Source organism: Culex pipiens, chromosome 3 (genome assembly GCF_016801865.2).
Source record: "Culex pipiens pallens isolate TS chromosome 3, TS_CPP_V2, whole genome shotgun sequence".
NCBI classification, from domain to species: Eukaryota; Metazoa; Arthropoda; class Insecta; order Diptera; family Culicidae; genus Culex; species Culex pipiens.
In genome coordinates, this window is record NC_068939.1 from 105,395,687 (window position 1) to 105,411,924 (window position 16,238).

A 16,238-nucleotide genomic window follows, 5' to 3' on the forward strand; every position below is an offset into this window, starting at 1 on the left:
CTAACATTTAACCTAATAGATTTTTCATTGGCCCATTTTTCTTGTCGCACGACTCGTGGTGGCGGTCCGAGATCAGTGAAAGTGAAAATAAATCTACGCTAGTCGGTCGTAAACATTCCTCGGAACAGCGCATTATCGGGGCGCAGATCAGTGGAGACGAATAAAAACGTTCCTGTTTACGGAAGGTTGCCGTCCGAGGTGGAAAGGGAACGTGACCAATGGAAGGGTTGGAATAGGTTGTTAAGAAAAGTGGTGCTCAACTAAGAATAGATTTAATTTTATCTAGCCTTGCAGAATCTTTTCTTTTGAGATAACAACCAACAATTAAATATCTTCACATCAAAGGTTAAAATAAACCAAATAAACGCAGTTTTTATCGTTTAAATTCTACCGTTTATTGCATTTGTACAAACTAATAGAAATTTAAAATTACGATATTTTCAACATTAAGGGTGCACAGCAACCAAGGAAGTTGTTATCTTCTTATTCCAAAATAATCAAACTTACGGACCCAATCCTGCAATAATCTGATTGTGAAAATTGGCAAATTATGTTGTAAATCGCTTTGTAGATACACCCAAAACTGGCAGCGCTGGTCCGAGAGAATGATGGTCTCGAGTCGAGAGAATAGTGGTACCATTCACGGACGCAGAGAACACAGCTCGAGATGGGCGATAGAACTATTCTCTCGAGGTTCATTTGCAAAAAAAGTTCATCCGTCAAACAAAAAACCAAAAGTGTCGACAACGGGAATCGAACCAGAGACCTTTGACAAACCAATCCAATGACTTAGCTGCCTCGGCCACCACAGCTTGGTGACCAAGGAGAAGTCAGAAGTCGATGTATGACACTTGTTGGAGATTTATTGATTCAACTAACGAATGAACTCATTTGTTATGATGGTGTGAGTTGGTACCATTATTCTATCGATTTTGGCACTGAGCCCTCAATAAATTTTGAGAGAACGATTATCTCGATTCTGAATTTTGGGTGTAGTACTTTAGGGGATGAATGAAAAATTATATCGATAGTTCCCGTAGTTTTGAAAATACTAAAATAACTGTAACAAAAATCTTGGTACAAAAGCTCTGGTTGATGTGCACCGTTAAAAAGTTTAATAATATATTTTCCATCTTTCAAATTTTATTGATTGTCCAAAAGTACAGTATCATCAAAAGTTTATTTACAGAAAAAATCGCCGCTGTCGTACTTACTTGTTGCACGTGCATTTATGGCCAAATTGAGTAAAGAACGCCATTTTTGTGCAGATCACAATACCTTTTGACCTTCACAGATCCTCAAAATTCGATTTCAATCCTGAGATATTCAATAAAAACCGAAAAAACTCTATTAATTTTTGTCACTTTTCATATGAAAGAAGTTTCAATCATGTAGTGTAATCTTGAAACAATCTGAAAATTGATGTAAGTGCGCCAACAGGCAAAGGGATTTCGTATTTGTTTTTTTTTACATTGCGTGCTCTAGTTTTTGTGTATTCAAGGAAACATTAAATCGCATTTTTCTCGAAACATCAGCGACGTGCGACAAGTTAACACGACAGCGTCGAAATGTCAAATTTTGATCCTAAACACTTAGATTTTTTTTACCGAATTTGGTAAAGATTACGGAATTTTCAAATGCTGAACAAAAAATCTAAATGTCTATAGTACCAACATCTGGGGAAACATTGGGTCTGGTGGTTAGATTGGGTCATACAAGTATACAGCAAATTATTTTACCCAATCTCATTCCATACACAATGTCATCCCTGATGACGGTATTTAAAACATCACAACAGTTTTTTTATCTTCTGGATAAAGAGAGATCAAGTTCAGGGAGAAATTCGTTAAAAAATGCAAACAAAAAAAACGTTTCCTGTTTTTGCTATTTTTTTAAATAATGTTCACCCGCCCGTGTGGATCAATCGGATCGCGCACTGAACTCACAATCCAGAGGTTGCTGGTTCGAATCCCGCGGCGGGCGCTCTAAAATTATTTGTGTAAATATGGGTATTCGGCGCCGTCGCTCCGTGCCATACTTTCATACACTTAGGAGCCCAGGGCGGCGAAGTCCTTGTAGATAAAAGGAAGACACTAGTGGTTGGTACTAGCAATGGTGGCCGACAGCTATAAAGTCAAATTCGTTTTTTTTTTCAAAAACAATGTTTGAATAATCACTGTATCTGAAAGATGTCATATAATAACACGCCTGCAAATGATTTGAGTTTGATTTTAAATTGATCTTAGAACTCAACTGTTCGCTAAAAGCTAATTAGAATCGTTTTGCAACTGAAACCAAAAGTTGTACAGCTTGATTGAGAATATAAAAGATTTTAGAAAAAGATTAACCAAATTTTGTGTTCATATAATACTCATCTCCAAAAAATACCTGTTTTCCCCCTACATTTTCAATAAACTGTCAATCAACAATGTTAAATCAATCAATTTAAACAACCCCGTTTCAAGCTACGGCCCGTTTTCGATTGAATTGGCTTCGAACTGTTGAAGCATCCTTACCGCAAGTGCACTTTAAACTGTATTTACTCCTCCGACAAATGCAACAAACCAGATGAACAGCAGCATAAACAAAACGTACAATCACATACAAACATACACAGAGCACAGCAGCATACTCCTTTTAGTCACGTGCTAGCATATGCAATTCCAGGCGGAAAACATGTTGCTTGTTTTACATACAAATGACAGTCAAGTATTTATATACTGCATTTTAAATGCCCCTGATGGTTCCAGGTTCATCTTCCTTTGCGCCGCTGAGTCCCCTGTTCTCGATGCACTTTGAAATGTCTCTGTGGCAGTGTTCTGTAGCAAGCATTCTTTGTGACCCTGCCGGCGGCGACGATACTCGCAGAAGAACCATTCCGTTTGTCGAGGAATGAACCCAACTCCAGAAATGAAATATTTCTTTGCCGGATAATTCTTATTCGTGGCAATTTTTCATTTTTTTCCACTCTCGTGCTCAAATCTTTTCCATTTCTTGCAATATCTCTTTTTCCCTGGAATACGAGTCATGTTAGTTGCGTGGCGCACTTTGTTTTAAGACTCTCAAGAAAATGTGCTCAATTATTGGCATGTGAAGAGCGATAGGTCGTAAATTTGGTTGGGTGGCAAATGCAAAAAATGGCTGATTCTAAGATTTACGGAACATTTTTTTTTACAGCTAGCTCGCAATGATAGATTATCTTGAAATTTCAAACTGAACCTGCAGTACATATTCAAATTAGAGCGTCCAATTTCCCGTCCCGGGAATTCCCGGGATTTCCCGGAAAAAAATATTTCCCGTTTCCCGGGAAATTTGTAAATTTCCCGGGAATTCCCGAAATTCAAGCGGAAGCATACATTTTCTTAACTTTTTGAACCAATATTTTGAAAATGATCTGAAAAAAAAATATTAAATGAAAAAAAATCAACATTATTTTGTTCAATTATATTCATTTTAAAGTTCATTAATGTATCAGATTATCAGAAATTTTTATATCAACATTTATTTCTGATGATATTAATTTCTGAAGCAACTGGAAAAAGATCTTGCATAATGAAAATGATTTACTACAATGTAGGTATGATTTTTATAGAATTACTGGTGTAATTTCGTTTTAAGAATTTATAAACCCCTTACTGCCAAAGTAAAGTAGAGAGTTTGTTTTACATTATTGTTTACCATGATCAAATGAATCATGTTTTTGTGCCATGAAAAAACTTTCATACAAAGTCAATTATAAACCAGAAAATCATATGGCATAATAAAACCTTTAAAAATAATTAAAAAAAACTACTTTGAATGGTTTGAGAGGTGCTCAAAAAATGAGTAAAACAAACACGAGAAGTATGGCTTTAATGAAATAATAGAAAGCTGTACCATTTTTTCAAGGGCTGAAGACAAGTTTGACTTGTTTTAGAAAAGATATTTGTCATGAAAAACATAATTTCTGCATGCATGGTTTTTTTTATTCCAAAAAAATGGGTCAAACCACACTCTCTCAAACTGGTCACAGAAGCAAGTTTTAAAGAATTGTGATTTTGGAGTATGGATTCATTTTACTCATTGTCTAAACATTTTGATAAAAAATACTTCCCATTTAAAAAATACCTGAGATATTTTTTTGATTTATTGAACTTGATTTATCGTAATTTGAAAAAAATATTCATTTACTAGTAGCTGTATGATTTTTTACATGCAGTCATGCAGTCAATTGATCTTCACACTTATTTTAACCATTAAAGTCACTGTCTTATACTTTTTTTTTGCATAATATTAATCAGAACCAAGTTCAGAAGCAATTTTCAATATATTAAAAATTTCCCGGGAATTCCCGGGATTTCCCGGGAAATTCGTAACCCCGGGAAATTGGACGCTCTAATTCAAATAAGCAAGTCTGTGTAATTTTATAATTTATTTTCAAATTCATCATAAATTATATCCTCAATACCAACTTTACAAAAGATAGCCATGAACTTAAGGGGTTATATACACGTAAAATAAATTAAAAAAGGGGGGGTGGGTCGTCAAGACTCTAAAGACATATCTGGTATGCCTGACAAAGTCGGATTTTAAAATTTAGCCTTTAAAAAAAATCACAAAATAAAAGCTCACGATTTTTTATATGAAAAACAAAAAATGTTTTTTTTTTGAAAATCGTGCACACGGAACCGATTTAAAGCGTCTTCTACAAAATGTTGAGCCAATTCGTTCAGAGCGGTGTTGAGCTATCGTGGCACCCTTTTTTTGAAACTGCTAACTTCAAATAGCAATATCTCGGCAGTGATACAACCAAATGTCATCAAATTTGTTTTGTTAATAGAAGAAAATGTATATTTTAATGTTCTGAAAACAGACTAAAAAAAGCTAAAGTGTGTTATCAAACCAACCAAAACTTGTTTCATACACCCACAACTTGGCAGCGCTTGTCAGGGAGAATAATGGCTTCGTGCTGAGAGAATAGTGGTACTATTAACGGACACAAAGAACTCACCTCGAGATGTTCGAGAGAATTATTCCCTCGAAGTTCATTTGCAAAATAAAGTTGGTGACCAAGGAGTGGTCAAATGCCGATGAATTCCACTTGTTGCAGATTTATTGTTTCGATATATATTCCGGATTCCGTTGGGGTACCTCGACCCTCCTATATGGATATTTGGTCAATATAACAATCAATTTTGCACAGAAAAATTTCGGAAATGATTCAAAACTTAAAGAAATCATCCTAATACATCATCCTGCAATAATAATTGACATGGTTAAATCCTACGGGGCACCGGAGCCGATTCCAGTTGGGCACCAATCGACATCAGCTCAGTGAACCTTTTCCGGTTTGAACCTGTTCCGGTGCCTGATGGTCTTGACCGTGTCATGGATCTATGCAGGATGATGTATTAGAATGATGCTTTGAAGTTGTGCATCACTCCCAGCATTGCTCTGTGAAGAGGTTTTTGTTGTATTGACCAAAAACCCATATAGGAAGGCCGAGGTACCCCAACGGAATCTGGAATATCTCCGGTAAAAGTGGACCATATTTGTCCCCAATCTGACAGTTAAAAATATAGACAAATCTGGATCTTTTGCAACCGGAAGCATCCAAATTGGTCAATTCTACCAAAAGTTATGATTTTTTAAAGAAAAAAATAGGAGTCAAATGACTACCCGAGCGTTTGAGTGTTAATTCGAATGCTCGCAAATTCGAACGTAATCGAATTAAAAAGCACTCAAGTGTCAGAACCTGTTGTCAAATATTGTAAACATTTCAATCGACGATTTCCGAGATCGTGGTTTAAAGCTTTTGACACCAATCGAATTGGCAAAGTCAAATCCACGCAATGTGACCATGAGTGATTCTTTGCAACAAAAAAGTTCAAGATGGTATGTCAGAGACATAACCGAAAGACATAGGACAGTATAGGGCCTTAAATTTTTATTAAGATTGCTGATGTTTTCGGATTGATAGTGAAATGTAAAACCAGATTATTTTATTTTGCTTGATTGGAAGATTGCAGAATAACTCTTTCGTGAATGTTTTGGTGGTCCTGAAAAGGACCGTTTAATTTTTGCCCTGGAATAAAGAAATGAGATTAGGCTTGATCCTGGCTGGGTCCATCAGCGGTGTTCCAAGAGGGCGGGGGGATGGTTTCCTGTTAATAAACAATTGATGATGGTTGACTGAATAATTAAATACGTTAAATATATGAATAAAGTGGGAAGGAGACGGCGTGGCTGGAAGGGGGAGGGAAAGAAGGGAGGGGGGGGGGCGGTTGTTTGGTAGGTTTTAGTGTGTAGTACAGTATGTTTTCGGATAGATAGTGAAATGTAAAACCAGATTATTTTATTTTGCTTGATAGAATTGTTGCAGAGTAACTCTTTCGTGAATATTTTGGTGGCCCTGAAAAGGACCGTTTAATTTTTGCCCTGGAATGAAGAAATGAGATTAGGCTTGATCCTGGCTGGGTCCATCAGCGATGTTCCAAGAGGGCGGGGGGATGGTTTCCTGTTAATAAACAATTGATGATGGTTGAATGAATCATTAAATAAGTTCAATATATGAATAAAGCGAGAAAGAGTAGGAGTGGGTGGAAGAGGGGAAGGGGCGGTTGTTGGGTAGGTTTTAGTGTGTAGTACAATATTGTTCTGCTTCTTAAAGTAATATTTACATTTCATTTGGTTCCTGATGTAGTGATGTTAATGTTTGGGGGGAGGGGAGGGGTCAGTGTGTTTAGTTAGTGTTTACAAAAGTTTTCTGGTATACTTAAATTAATGAGTTTACAGTTCATTTGTGAGTTTGTGTTAGTGTAGGTGTAACTGGTAATTTACATTTCAATTTCTTCTTGTAAAATCCGATGATAATATCGTCGTGTCCGGCTTTGAACGTTTATGGATCAATGCAACTGAGATGGCTCGGGTTCTTCAGTTCGTAGTACAGACAGCATGGGTCTGTGGTAGGAAAAATAGCATACATACCGCGAATTGCTCGCCACATGTATGCCTCTGGTAAATGTGAGATCAAGGACCGTTCCACGATTTGTGGTCGTCTGTCTCACGTCGTTAGCTAAGGATAGTTGGAAGTGCTCGCCCATAAACTTAATGAATTCGACATTTTCTCGTTTGGAAACGTCGACATTAAAATCACCGGTTACTACCATTGGCAAACCAGTGCGGGCAGTCTGGAGCAACTTCCGTGCCAAAAACCAACCTTTCTGCTTCAGTGTGGTTCCTGGGATGATGTACACCGAGAACAGCAGTACCTCAGTGCCCATCACATCCACTGTAGCAGCGCAAACGTCACCGTATTTATCTGCCACACCGAAAAGTTCGTCTCGATCTTGACTCACCAATTCGGGAGTATACGGGACTGCCATGCTGGTTTTGGTCGTCGTCTTTCGATAAATTGCCACACCGCCAGATCTTGCGTCATCCCTTTTGGACTGGACAACACAAGTGTAGCCTTCAATCTCGACCGAGGAGTTATCATCCAACCACGTCTCGCTTAGGGCCAAGTAGTCTACACTGGTCAGTATGGAATCGATCGATATATCCTGGTGATGAGCGCTCAAGCTTTGGACGTTGATTGTCATCAGGGTGCATGCTGGTCCACTACTCGCCAACACCTCAGAAAAATCGTCTCCGATCGTTCGATAACGGTTATTCCTCAAGCGCTTGTATTCGTCCCGCAACTCACGCATCGCTGGAGAGTTGTTTGCCTTGGCGTGGTGGAACACAGGCTTTTCCTTAGACGGATCTAGGGAGGGATTGTCCGCGTAGGTTAAGTAGAGTCCTTCCAGCGAAGTAACCCGTGACAAAGCAACGTACACCAGCCTTTGCTCCTGCGAGCGACTGTACTGGTAAACGACCTTGGAGAAAGTTCCACCTTGTGACTTGTGGATTGTCATGGAACAGGCACTCGCAATCGGAAATTGAATCCGCTTGCATTTGATCGTACCTCCAAGAGCGATGTTCACGTGCTGCTTCGTGATGGGGGTCCAATCCTGCTGCAGGAGATGGGGTCGGGCGTTAACGACTGCCTGCGCCTTAGATCTTGCAATGGTTCCGATTTTCTCCGTATCGAATTGCAACCAGAGTCTGTAGATCACTTCTTCGCCGGCGTCGTTTTCCCGCATCTCCACATACTTCAGCTCGCCGATTGCTCCGTTTACCAGATTATCATCGCCATCGATGTTGGTAGTGATCATGTAGGGCTTTCCAATGCAAAAACGAACCATATATGGCAGCCCACTCGTTTGGGCTGTGCTCATTTTATGTAATTTCGTTCGTGCACTGGTTGCCTGAGCGGATGTGCTGTGACCTGTGATCATATCGTCGGCAAGACAGTCCAGACCCTCGAGCCCACTCAACGCTTCTCTGTTGAATCGATCGACATCAACGTTTTGATGGAACAGCCAAACGGCGTTGGGAGCTTCCCGTTGGCAGTCCTCCACTGACTTGAACCGACTCTCGATCAGCGTCTTCTGTTCATCCGTCAGTTTCTTGCCTTCGCCAATCGCGGTGAGGATGGTGGAGAACACCACATCGGTCTGACGCATGACCTGATCCAACTCGTACAGTCGGATGTAATCCCACAGCCAAGATCCACCAATCGAATTCCTCGGAGCCTTATAGATTGGTAAAGCATTGACTGGATTCAGCTGATGTAAATCTCCGGTAAACGTAACGTCCTGGTCAGCGAATGGGTGAAGGTAATCCAAATGAATATCCTGCAAACGTATGTGCATTGTTCTGAAGTTACCTGCGCTAAGCATACTAACTTCATCTACAATGTGGAGCTTCACGTTCCGGAATTCATTTCGGTACGTCTGCAGCCATTCAGGGCTAAGCTTTGAGTCACTCTGGCGCGATATTGCAATGCGGTAGGCACGATGGACCGTAACACCGTCAATGTTAACGGCGGCTTTGCCTGTCGACGCACATGCAATATACGCGTTGATGCGAGAGTTGTGACCTTGGCTGTACCGATTATAGGTTTCCATCATCAGACGCAGTGTGAACGTTTTACCACTACCCGCTGGTCCAGTCAGGAAGATCTGCATCGCTGGAATTTCAGGATCAAAGCTCGTCAGTCGATGGATGATGTGGAGGATCAACATGCGCTGCTTCTCGTTAGCCTGCCGCATCCAGGCACAGTAGTCAGCTTTTGGCATGACATTCGAACGTTGTTTCACAATCGCTCGCAGTGCAGAAGTCGGCAGGTTTTCGATGTCATCGTTGTTTGGCTGCATGTCGATGCTCCTCACGTACTCGTTGTGCTTCTCCGTGGCGGCTCTCTCTTGCTCGCCATCGCCTTCCTGTGCGATTATTCGGAGGTATTCCTCAACGGTCTGCTCCAAATTCAACTCACAATCGTATTCCTTACGTTTCGCGATGAGCTCTGTCTCATGCGAATCGTACAATTGGAGGAATTTGTTCTGGTCCAGCAGGTCGACTCGTTCATTCCGGAACGGCAAAAACAGCAGCACTGCCTCTCGCTTGTACTCGACCATTTCGCTCATCGGGTATCCTCGCCATCGCAGGATTTTGGCAGTGCCTCGCAGCTTGTAGCTGTTTTTGGTGCTTTTCATCGGTGCATACCATGCGACGAAATCAGCCAGGCACACATCCTCCAATCCATCGCGGTCCTCATACTTCTGGACGATGTTTCTGGTCCACACGTCCGTTGAGTCGTCGTCGAGTCCCTCGTTGTCCATCTGCTGGTGTCGCTTCCGGCATCGGGTTCTCTCATTTGGCCACATTGTCGGCACAAATTCGATTTTCCGGCTTGCTTCGGACATCGGTAACCGGAGCAAGATCCACGCTGCTTCCTGTGAGCACATCTCAACACTGTTGAGTACTCTCACGCCCAACTTCTTCAGCAAGCCTTGATAGTCGTAGTCGGGATACTGCTCCTGCAGCTCGAGAAGCTCTCGGTGAAACGCGCTGATGCCTCGATTTGTCTTGTTGACGTAATCAACCAAATAAGAGGCGCACGAGTACTCGTCCATGATGAACTGCAGGTCACTGTTGGAACGAAGTACACCGCCAATCCAAACGTTGAATGGATTCATGTAGAGCTGATTCATCGGACGCTTGAAGAAGAACGCTGGTCGCTGTAGCCATGCACGAATCACTTCGAGGTAGTATTCCTCGGTACACTCACAATCGGCCAGAAAGTCTTCGAGAGTTTCGAAAGTCTTCGTTTCCAGAATCTCACGAAACTCGAGAGCACGTTTCTTCAGTGCAGAACGACGACTGTCATCAGCCGGAAGGGGCACCAATACCCGATCCTCGTTCATCGGCCAGTACGGTATGTTGAAACGACAACGTTTATCGTTGTGTTTGTAACACGTACGTGTGTGAGCGTGCTCTTGCTTCTTGCCAAGCAGTGGTCCCAACCAACGGAAGGCATCGATGGAGCAGAGAGTGTTGATCATTTCAATGGTGGCGGGCATGTCCTCGGAAACGTCCTCACGAGGATCGTTTGCACACCAGAGCATGATGTGGGCATGCGCGCTACCACGTTGTTGAAACTCGATCCGCTTGAAGTAATCCACAACGTAGTATTTACCAAATGGACTGAACCGTTTGGACTTCAAGATGCGCATTATGACGTCAACAAGCTTGTCGATGTATGCAACACACGTCACGGGATCTTCAACGACCAACTTTGCCTTTTGAAACGCGCTTAACTCCGACAGCGGGTCGGCCAATTCAAGGTCATCGTAGTCACTGGACAATTTGTGCAGCACCTTCAACAGTTCTTCCCATTGAGTTTCACTGGCGCTCAAGGTGAGAAACATTGTTGGTTTACCCAACTGTCGAATCATGGCGAAGAGGTCCTGTTTGCGTCCTTGCCAGTACTGCACAGAGTTCGGCATACATTTGAAGAAAGCCAAGCCAATCTCCATCATATTCCTCTGGAACTCTGGATCGCTGAGCTGGGCACGTGTGACGTTATCTGTTCCCACAGATTTGAAGTGGCATTTGAGCCCTTCAATCATACGGCAGTATAACACCTTCATGGCCATGGCCAGAATGTGATCTGGACGAGCACCCCGTCTGTCAGCTCGCCTAGCTTCACTGCTCGCCTTGTTGAACACTGTAGCTTGTACGCCTTGCTTGATCGTTGTCGGGAACCCATAGTATATGTCGGGATTACTCAACTCCTCGGCATTCTCATCGTACAAAATACTCGAGGGCATTCGGTTCATGGTAGGGCAAAGCTCCAGGTACATGTCTTCATTCCACATCGCAGTTTGTTGCATGCTAGCCAACAGCTCGGCTTCATCTTCGATGATATCCAGTGGCATTGCTTCTTCCGCCCGCGAGGGACCCTCCTGTGGATCTGCTCCGAACGCATTCAATCGTTCTTCGTCAAAAGTAATGCCCTCACGTTTATACAACGGAGTAGTTACGAGATACTTGAGCCAAGCATAAACAGTCCCCTTGCAAACCCACCCCGAGTAATGGCTCGATTTGTGTGCAGTGTGCTTCTTGAAGCTCACATTAATCGCACAGTCATTATCAAGATCGCGAGGAAGAACCCGAACCATCTCCTCAACGTCTACCGGCACATTGATCACCTGCCCAATGATACCATAGTTGCCCAAAGCATGACACAGACGACGAATCACCAGAAAGATGAAACGGGGAGAAATCAGCCGCTTGCTGATCATATCCAGTTTGGGAAGACCCGGTGGTATCGGCGGGTAAACAAATCCGTTGCTTTTGGACAGGGTTGGGACCTTTCCACGATTCAAGCTGCTGTTGCAGGTTTGGCACACCATGAAACCTTCGGTTGAATCAAAGTCGCCGGCTTGTACCAGTACATTTCCTCCAGCTTCAGTGATGGGCTTCAAGTCGTTCTTGAACCAAAGTCTGTCGCAAACGCTGCACACAGCACCAAACGAGTTCTCAACGAAAAGCTTACGGAACTCAAGAGTGGCCCTGTCGTAGTTCGGTTTGCTTGCATTGCGAGGACCTGGCTCTGTGAAACACGATAGAGTTGACCCAAACCTCGAAAACTTCGCATAAATTCAAAGACCTACCCTGGCTTGCCCCATCTGAAATGCTATCCGACTGACTTGGTGCAGAATTTGATGGCATTTCTAAAAAGTTATTTTGCGTGTTTAGTAAATTTTTCACAATAACACAATGTGTTTAACGTCTCACCTTCTTCATCAATCTGCACCACCGGATCATGGAGGCTTATTGCGTCTGCCTCCATGGGCGGATAAATCCCTAAAAAGTTGCGTATGAAAAATATTTGAAAAGTGCGTTGAGATGGATCTAATAATATCGAAAATTATATATTAGCATAACAAATTTTCTCCCTTTGTTTTGAGATGATAATGTTTATAAGAGTAATTGGAAATACAGTGATAACACAAGGCCGAATATTTTCAACCTGAATTAATGTTCATTTCATTTAAAATCGTATCTTTGGCATGACAAGTATTATGTTGGAAATTTATTCCAAATTTTTACGTTCTTTTGAACATAGTGCTTAAAATCTGTAAAACAATAGGCTAAAGAGATTACGCTAATGTATTAAATTTTGATTCTTTACGGAAATGCTAATTTTTCATCTAATTATAACTTTTATTTCGATTTATCACTTTCCAATTTATTTCAATTTATCACTAGAAAGTGAATAAAAGCTGTAGAAATTTAGCACGCACACACACACACAAACACGCGCACGCACACGCATAAATTTTCTACGATCGCACTTACCCTGTTCGGGATTCTCCGATGCCGAATTTGGAACCGAAATGTCCGCGGTTCCTCGTCTACCGCCCCGTCGCACACCTCCAGCAACGAAAGTAACATCCGCGGTAGCACCTCCTTGCTCGCTCCGACCGAACGTTGTCTGTCCAGTCCTCCTCCTCTCCCGCAACCGTCTCATACGTTCAGCAGAAGTGCTGCCAGACGCATTCGACCCTTCCGTTGCATCTCCCACTCGCTCCTGCCGCCTCCGATTTCCTGGATTGGACACCGACGGTCCAGCCCCAGAACCTTCCGGGAACTCATCCCCGTGCTCTCCACCTCCTTCAGCAGCTCGCTTCCGTCGCCTGTACCGCCTCATGCGTTCAGCGTTGTCCACTGGCGCCGCGGTAGGCTCACCCGCCAACTGCCTCTCCTCCTCTCTCTCCTCTCTCTTCCGCTTCCGATAGGACGCCGTGTACACCTTCTGCAAATGCTTGGACATCTTGTCTAGCCGCAGTTCAGTAGGGTTATGAAGCGCCAAAAATGGTGCTACTAGGTACTTGAATGCTACATCCCAAGATGGGAAGCTCATTTCAATCGATCAGCGTGAAGTAGCAAAAAATCATGATCGGATTTGCAAAATAGGTTTAACAAGATTTAAACTTAATTTTAAGGCTTCTAGCAGAATGTTTCTCGCTGACGCAATGAATTTGATCTTGAGGCTCCAAAATTATTCGCCTTTAGCAATTCAGTTTGTTGGTCAGCAAAATGTGGTCCAAAATGGTTGGATAATTGGAGATGGATATTTGAAAATTCATGATTGGATAAACACACACACACACACACACACACACACACACACACACACACACACAGAATTGTATACCCAGAATGAAGATTACTCTTTCGTGATAATTTTGTGGCCCTGAAAAGGGCCGTTTAATTTTAAAACCGACGAGTCGGCGACTGGCGACTTCCACCGTCTTCATCATGCTTGCTCCTCAACTGCAGCATCAGCCGGCATGCCTTCCCCCGGCCAGAGCACGGATTTTGATTTCCTCCTTCTGCTGATGATTCTTCTTTCGGCTATTGCTGCTGGCCTTCCTACGCGGGACCGAGATCGAAATTTGAATTTCCTCCCGTTGCTGGCTTTTTGCCGGTCCGAGAACGGATTCCTCTCCTGCTGCTGGCCGTTCCTCTGCTGGTTTCTGCTCCCCTCTGCTGTGGCTGCTGCGGTTTCCTCCGTGCCGTCCCGAAGTGGCCTTCTCGAGTGCTCGTGCCGTAATGACTCGCGTGTGCGAGGTTTTGGTGGTTAAATAGATTTGGGTATGGCAAGCGGCGCAAAAGGGGAGTGGTCTCCAACGCATAAACTTTTTTTGCGCGTATGCGTTTGAGACCGCGCCCCTTTTGTTCCGTTCTCCTATTCTGCCGACATATAAGCAGCCAAACCTCGCACTCGCGAGTCATTTTGGATCGAGCACTCGAGGAGGCCTCATCGGAGGAGGAAGCAGCCATCGCGGAGGAAGCAGCAAAAGCCACAGCAGAAGGAGAAGAAGAGGACAACCAGCGGAAAGAACCAGTAGCACAGGAAATCTGTTCTTTGGTTGGTGGAAGGCTAGCAGCAGGAGGAAATTCAAATTCCGCTCTCGGTCCGGACAGTCGCAGGAAGACGGGATGACGTCATAAGTGGATTGAAACCCTTGGCCGAAGAGGGTGCCCAGATCAGACCAAATTAAACGGCCCTTTTCAGGGCCAATAAATCAATCACGAAAGAGTCTCAATCTCAACCAAACCAACCAACTCAGAAATGAGTTGGCCTGAATTTTAACCGATTCTACAAAATTGACGACCCTTTTCAAGGCCCTCATCCAGAACTAGCAACCTATTTTAAATTTAAAATTTTGCGGAAAACTTACTTTAACTATTTCACGCACACTAGCGCACCATTTGTTTAAACGGTACAAAATTTAACCTCAATCTACTTAGCATGTGTACACACAATTTTCTATACAATTTGGATCATTGGCCCAAAGGTGATTGTTTTCATCAAATCACGAATTTTAACCCAGACTGCATGTTTCCAAATTGGCTGGCGAGAAGCACGCAAGACTCTTCTTGTTTTGCCGTTCCTACGGCCAATGTATTTGTGATACATTAGCCTCATTCATTCTAAACTTTCTGTAAAGGTTTTCTTTGCTCCACAACAAATTACGATCTGATTAATGAGCGTCTCAGGTAGGCCTTGAAAGGTCAGTTTTTTCTAAGAATCAAATGTGAGAAAACTCTCACAAAATAGTAAATGACTTACACATGCGTGCAATTAGCGTTTGCATTTTAAGAAATGAATGAGATAACTCTTTCGTGATGAATTTGGTGGCCCTGAAAAGGGCCGTTTATTTCAATTTGCTGCCTTCCTCCTACTTGCAACCACAGCTGCGCTCAATCTGCCGTCTGCGGGTCAGAAACGGCCAGTATTGATAACGTCTTAAGAACCACCAAACGGTAACCGACGGAATTGATGTCAAAAAGGCTTCCTCTAAACAGCGCACAGAGCTGTGTTGGATTTCCGCCTGATTTGCTTCGACTGGCCCGGCTTCCATTGTCGCTTCTTTTCTCCCTTCTGCTTGTCGCTTCCTTTGCCGCGTCCAGTCCAGTGAAGAAGTTGCTCCGTCTGTACGATGTTGACTGACCGAGCCGCTTTTTGTTGATTTAGGTCGGGGACGTATGCCCCGCCTCTTTGCACCCGTTCTCCTATACTTCCTTATTCGCTTTTTGCCCCGTCGACGATACGAAAATTATGAGGTGGAGTGGGGGTGATTTTAGATACATCAATCTCACGTCCCTCGATTGACTGATTGGGAAACGTTTGTTCAACCAACCAGCGTGTCCCAAAAAGAGGAGAAATTTGTCGAGAGAGGAAGGTGAATCACGGCGTATCATTTCGCTTTGCGAAATTTTGGATTGCTACCCTGTATAGAGGCTATTAGGTTTAGATTGAACAAGACTAACTCTTTCGTGATTGATTTTGGTGGTCCTGAAAAGGACCATATTGTTTGGTTATCTGAAAAGAATGGTTTTAGGATTAAAGGTTTAGAATTGATCAAGAATAACTCTTTCGTGATTGTTTTGGGTGGTCCTAAAAAGGACCAAATCTCTGAAAGAAAAGTTGAAGATTATTGAATTTCTGAAAAGAAGATTAAGTTATGAATCGTTATAAAGTTCTACGCCCTGGCATCCCAAGAAAACAAACGCCTTGGACGACTTACAACACTGGAAGAAAGCATTTATAGACAACTTACAAACCCAAGGCGACAAAATCCTTAGACAACTTGCAACCCGGGAGGAAACCATTTATAGACAACTTGCAATCCCAAGTTGACAACATCCTTAGACCACTTTCAACCCACCCAAACGTTTATGGACGACTACTCTACCAACTTGCTTTTGAATTTGCGCTTTTGGACGACCCTTCAAGACGCACAACCGAATTTCAAACGCTGAGGGAGCTGAACCCCCGAACACGACAGACTGGCGAA

General features: G+C 42.8%; 1 protein-coding gene across 1 annotated transcript; it reads right to left on the reverse strand.

The window, feature by feature from the left end:
* Positions 1–6,592: 6,592 nt before the first annotated feature.
* LOC120420849 (uncharacterized) lies at positions 6,593–11,035 on the reverse strand. The gene has a single exon (XM_039583970.2). The coding sequence runs from the start codon at positions 11,019–11,021 to the stop codon at positions 6,885–6,887; it is 4,137 nt and encodes a 1,378-aa protein (XP_039439904.2). The 5' UTR covers positions 11,022–11,035; the 3' UTR covers positions 6,593–6,884.
* Positions 11,036–16,238: the final 5,203 nt, after the last annotated feature.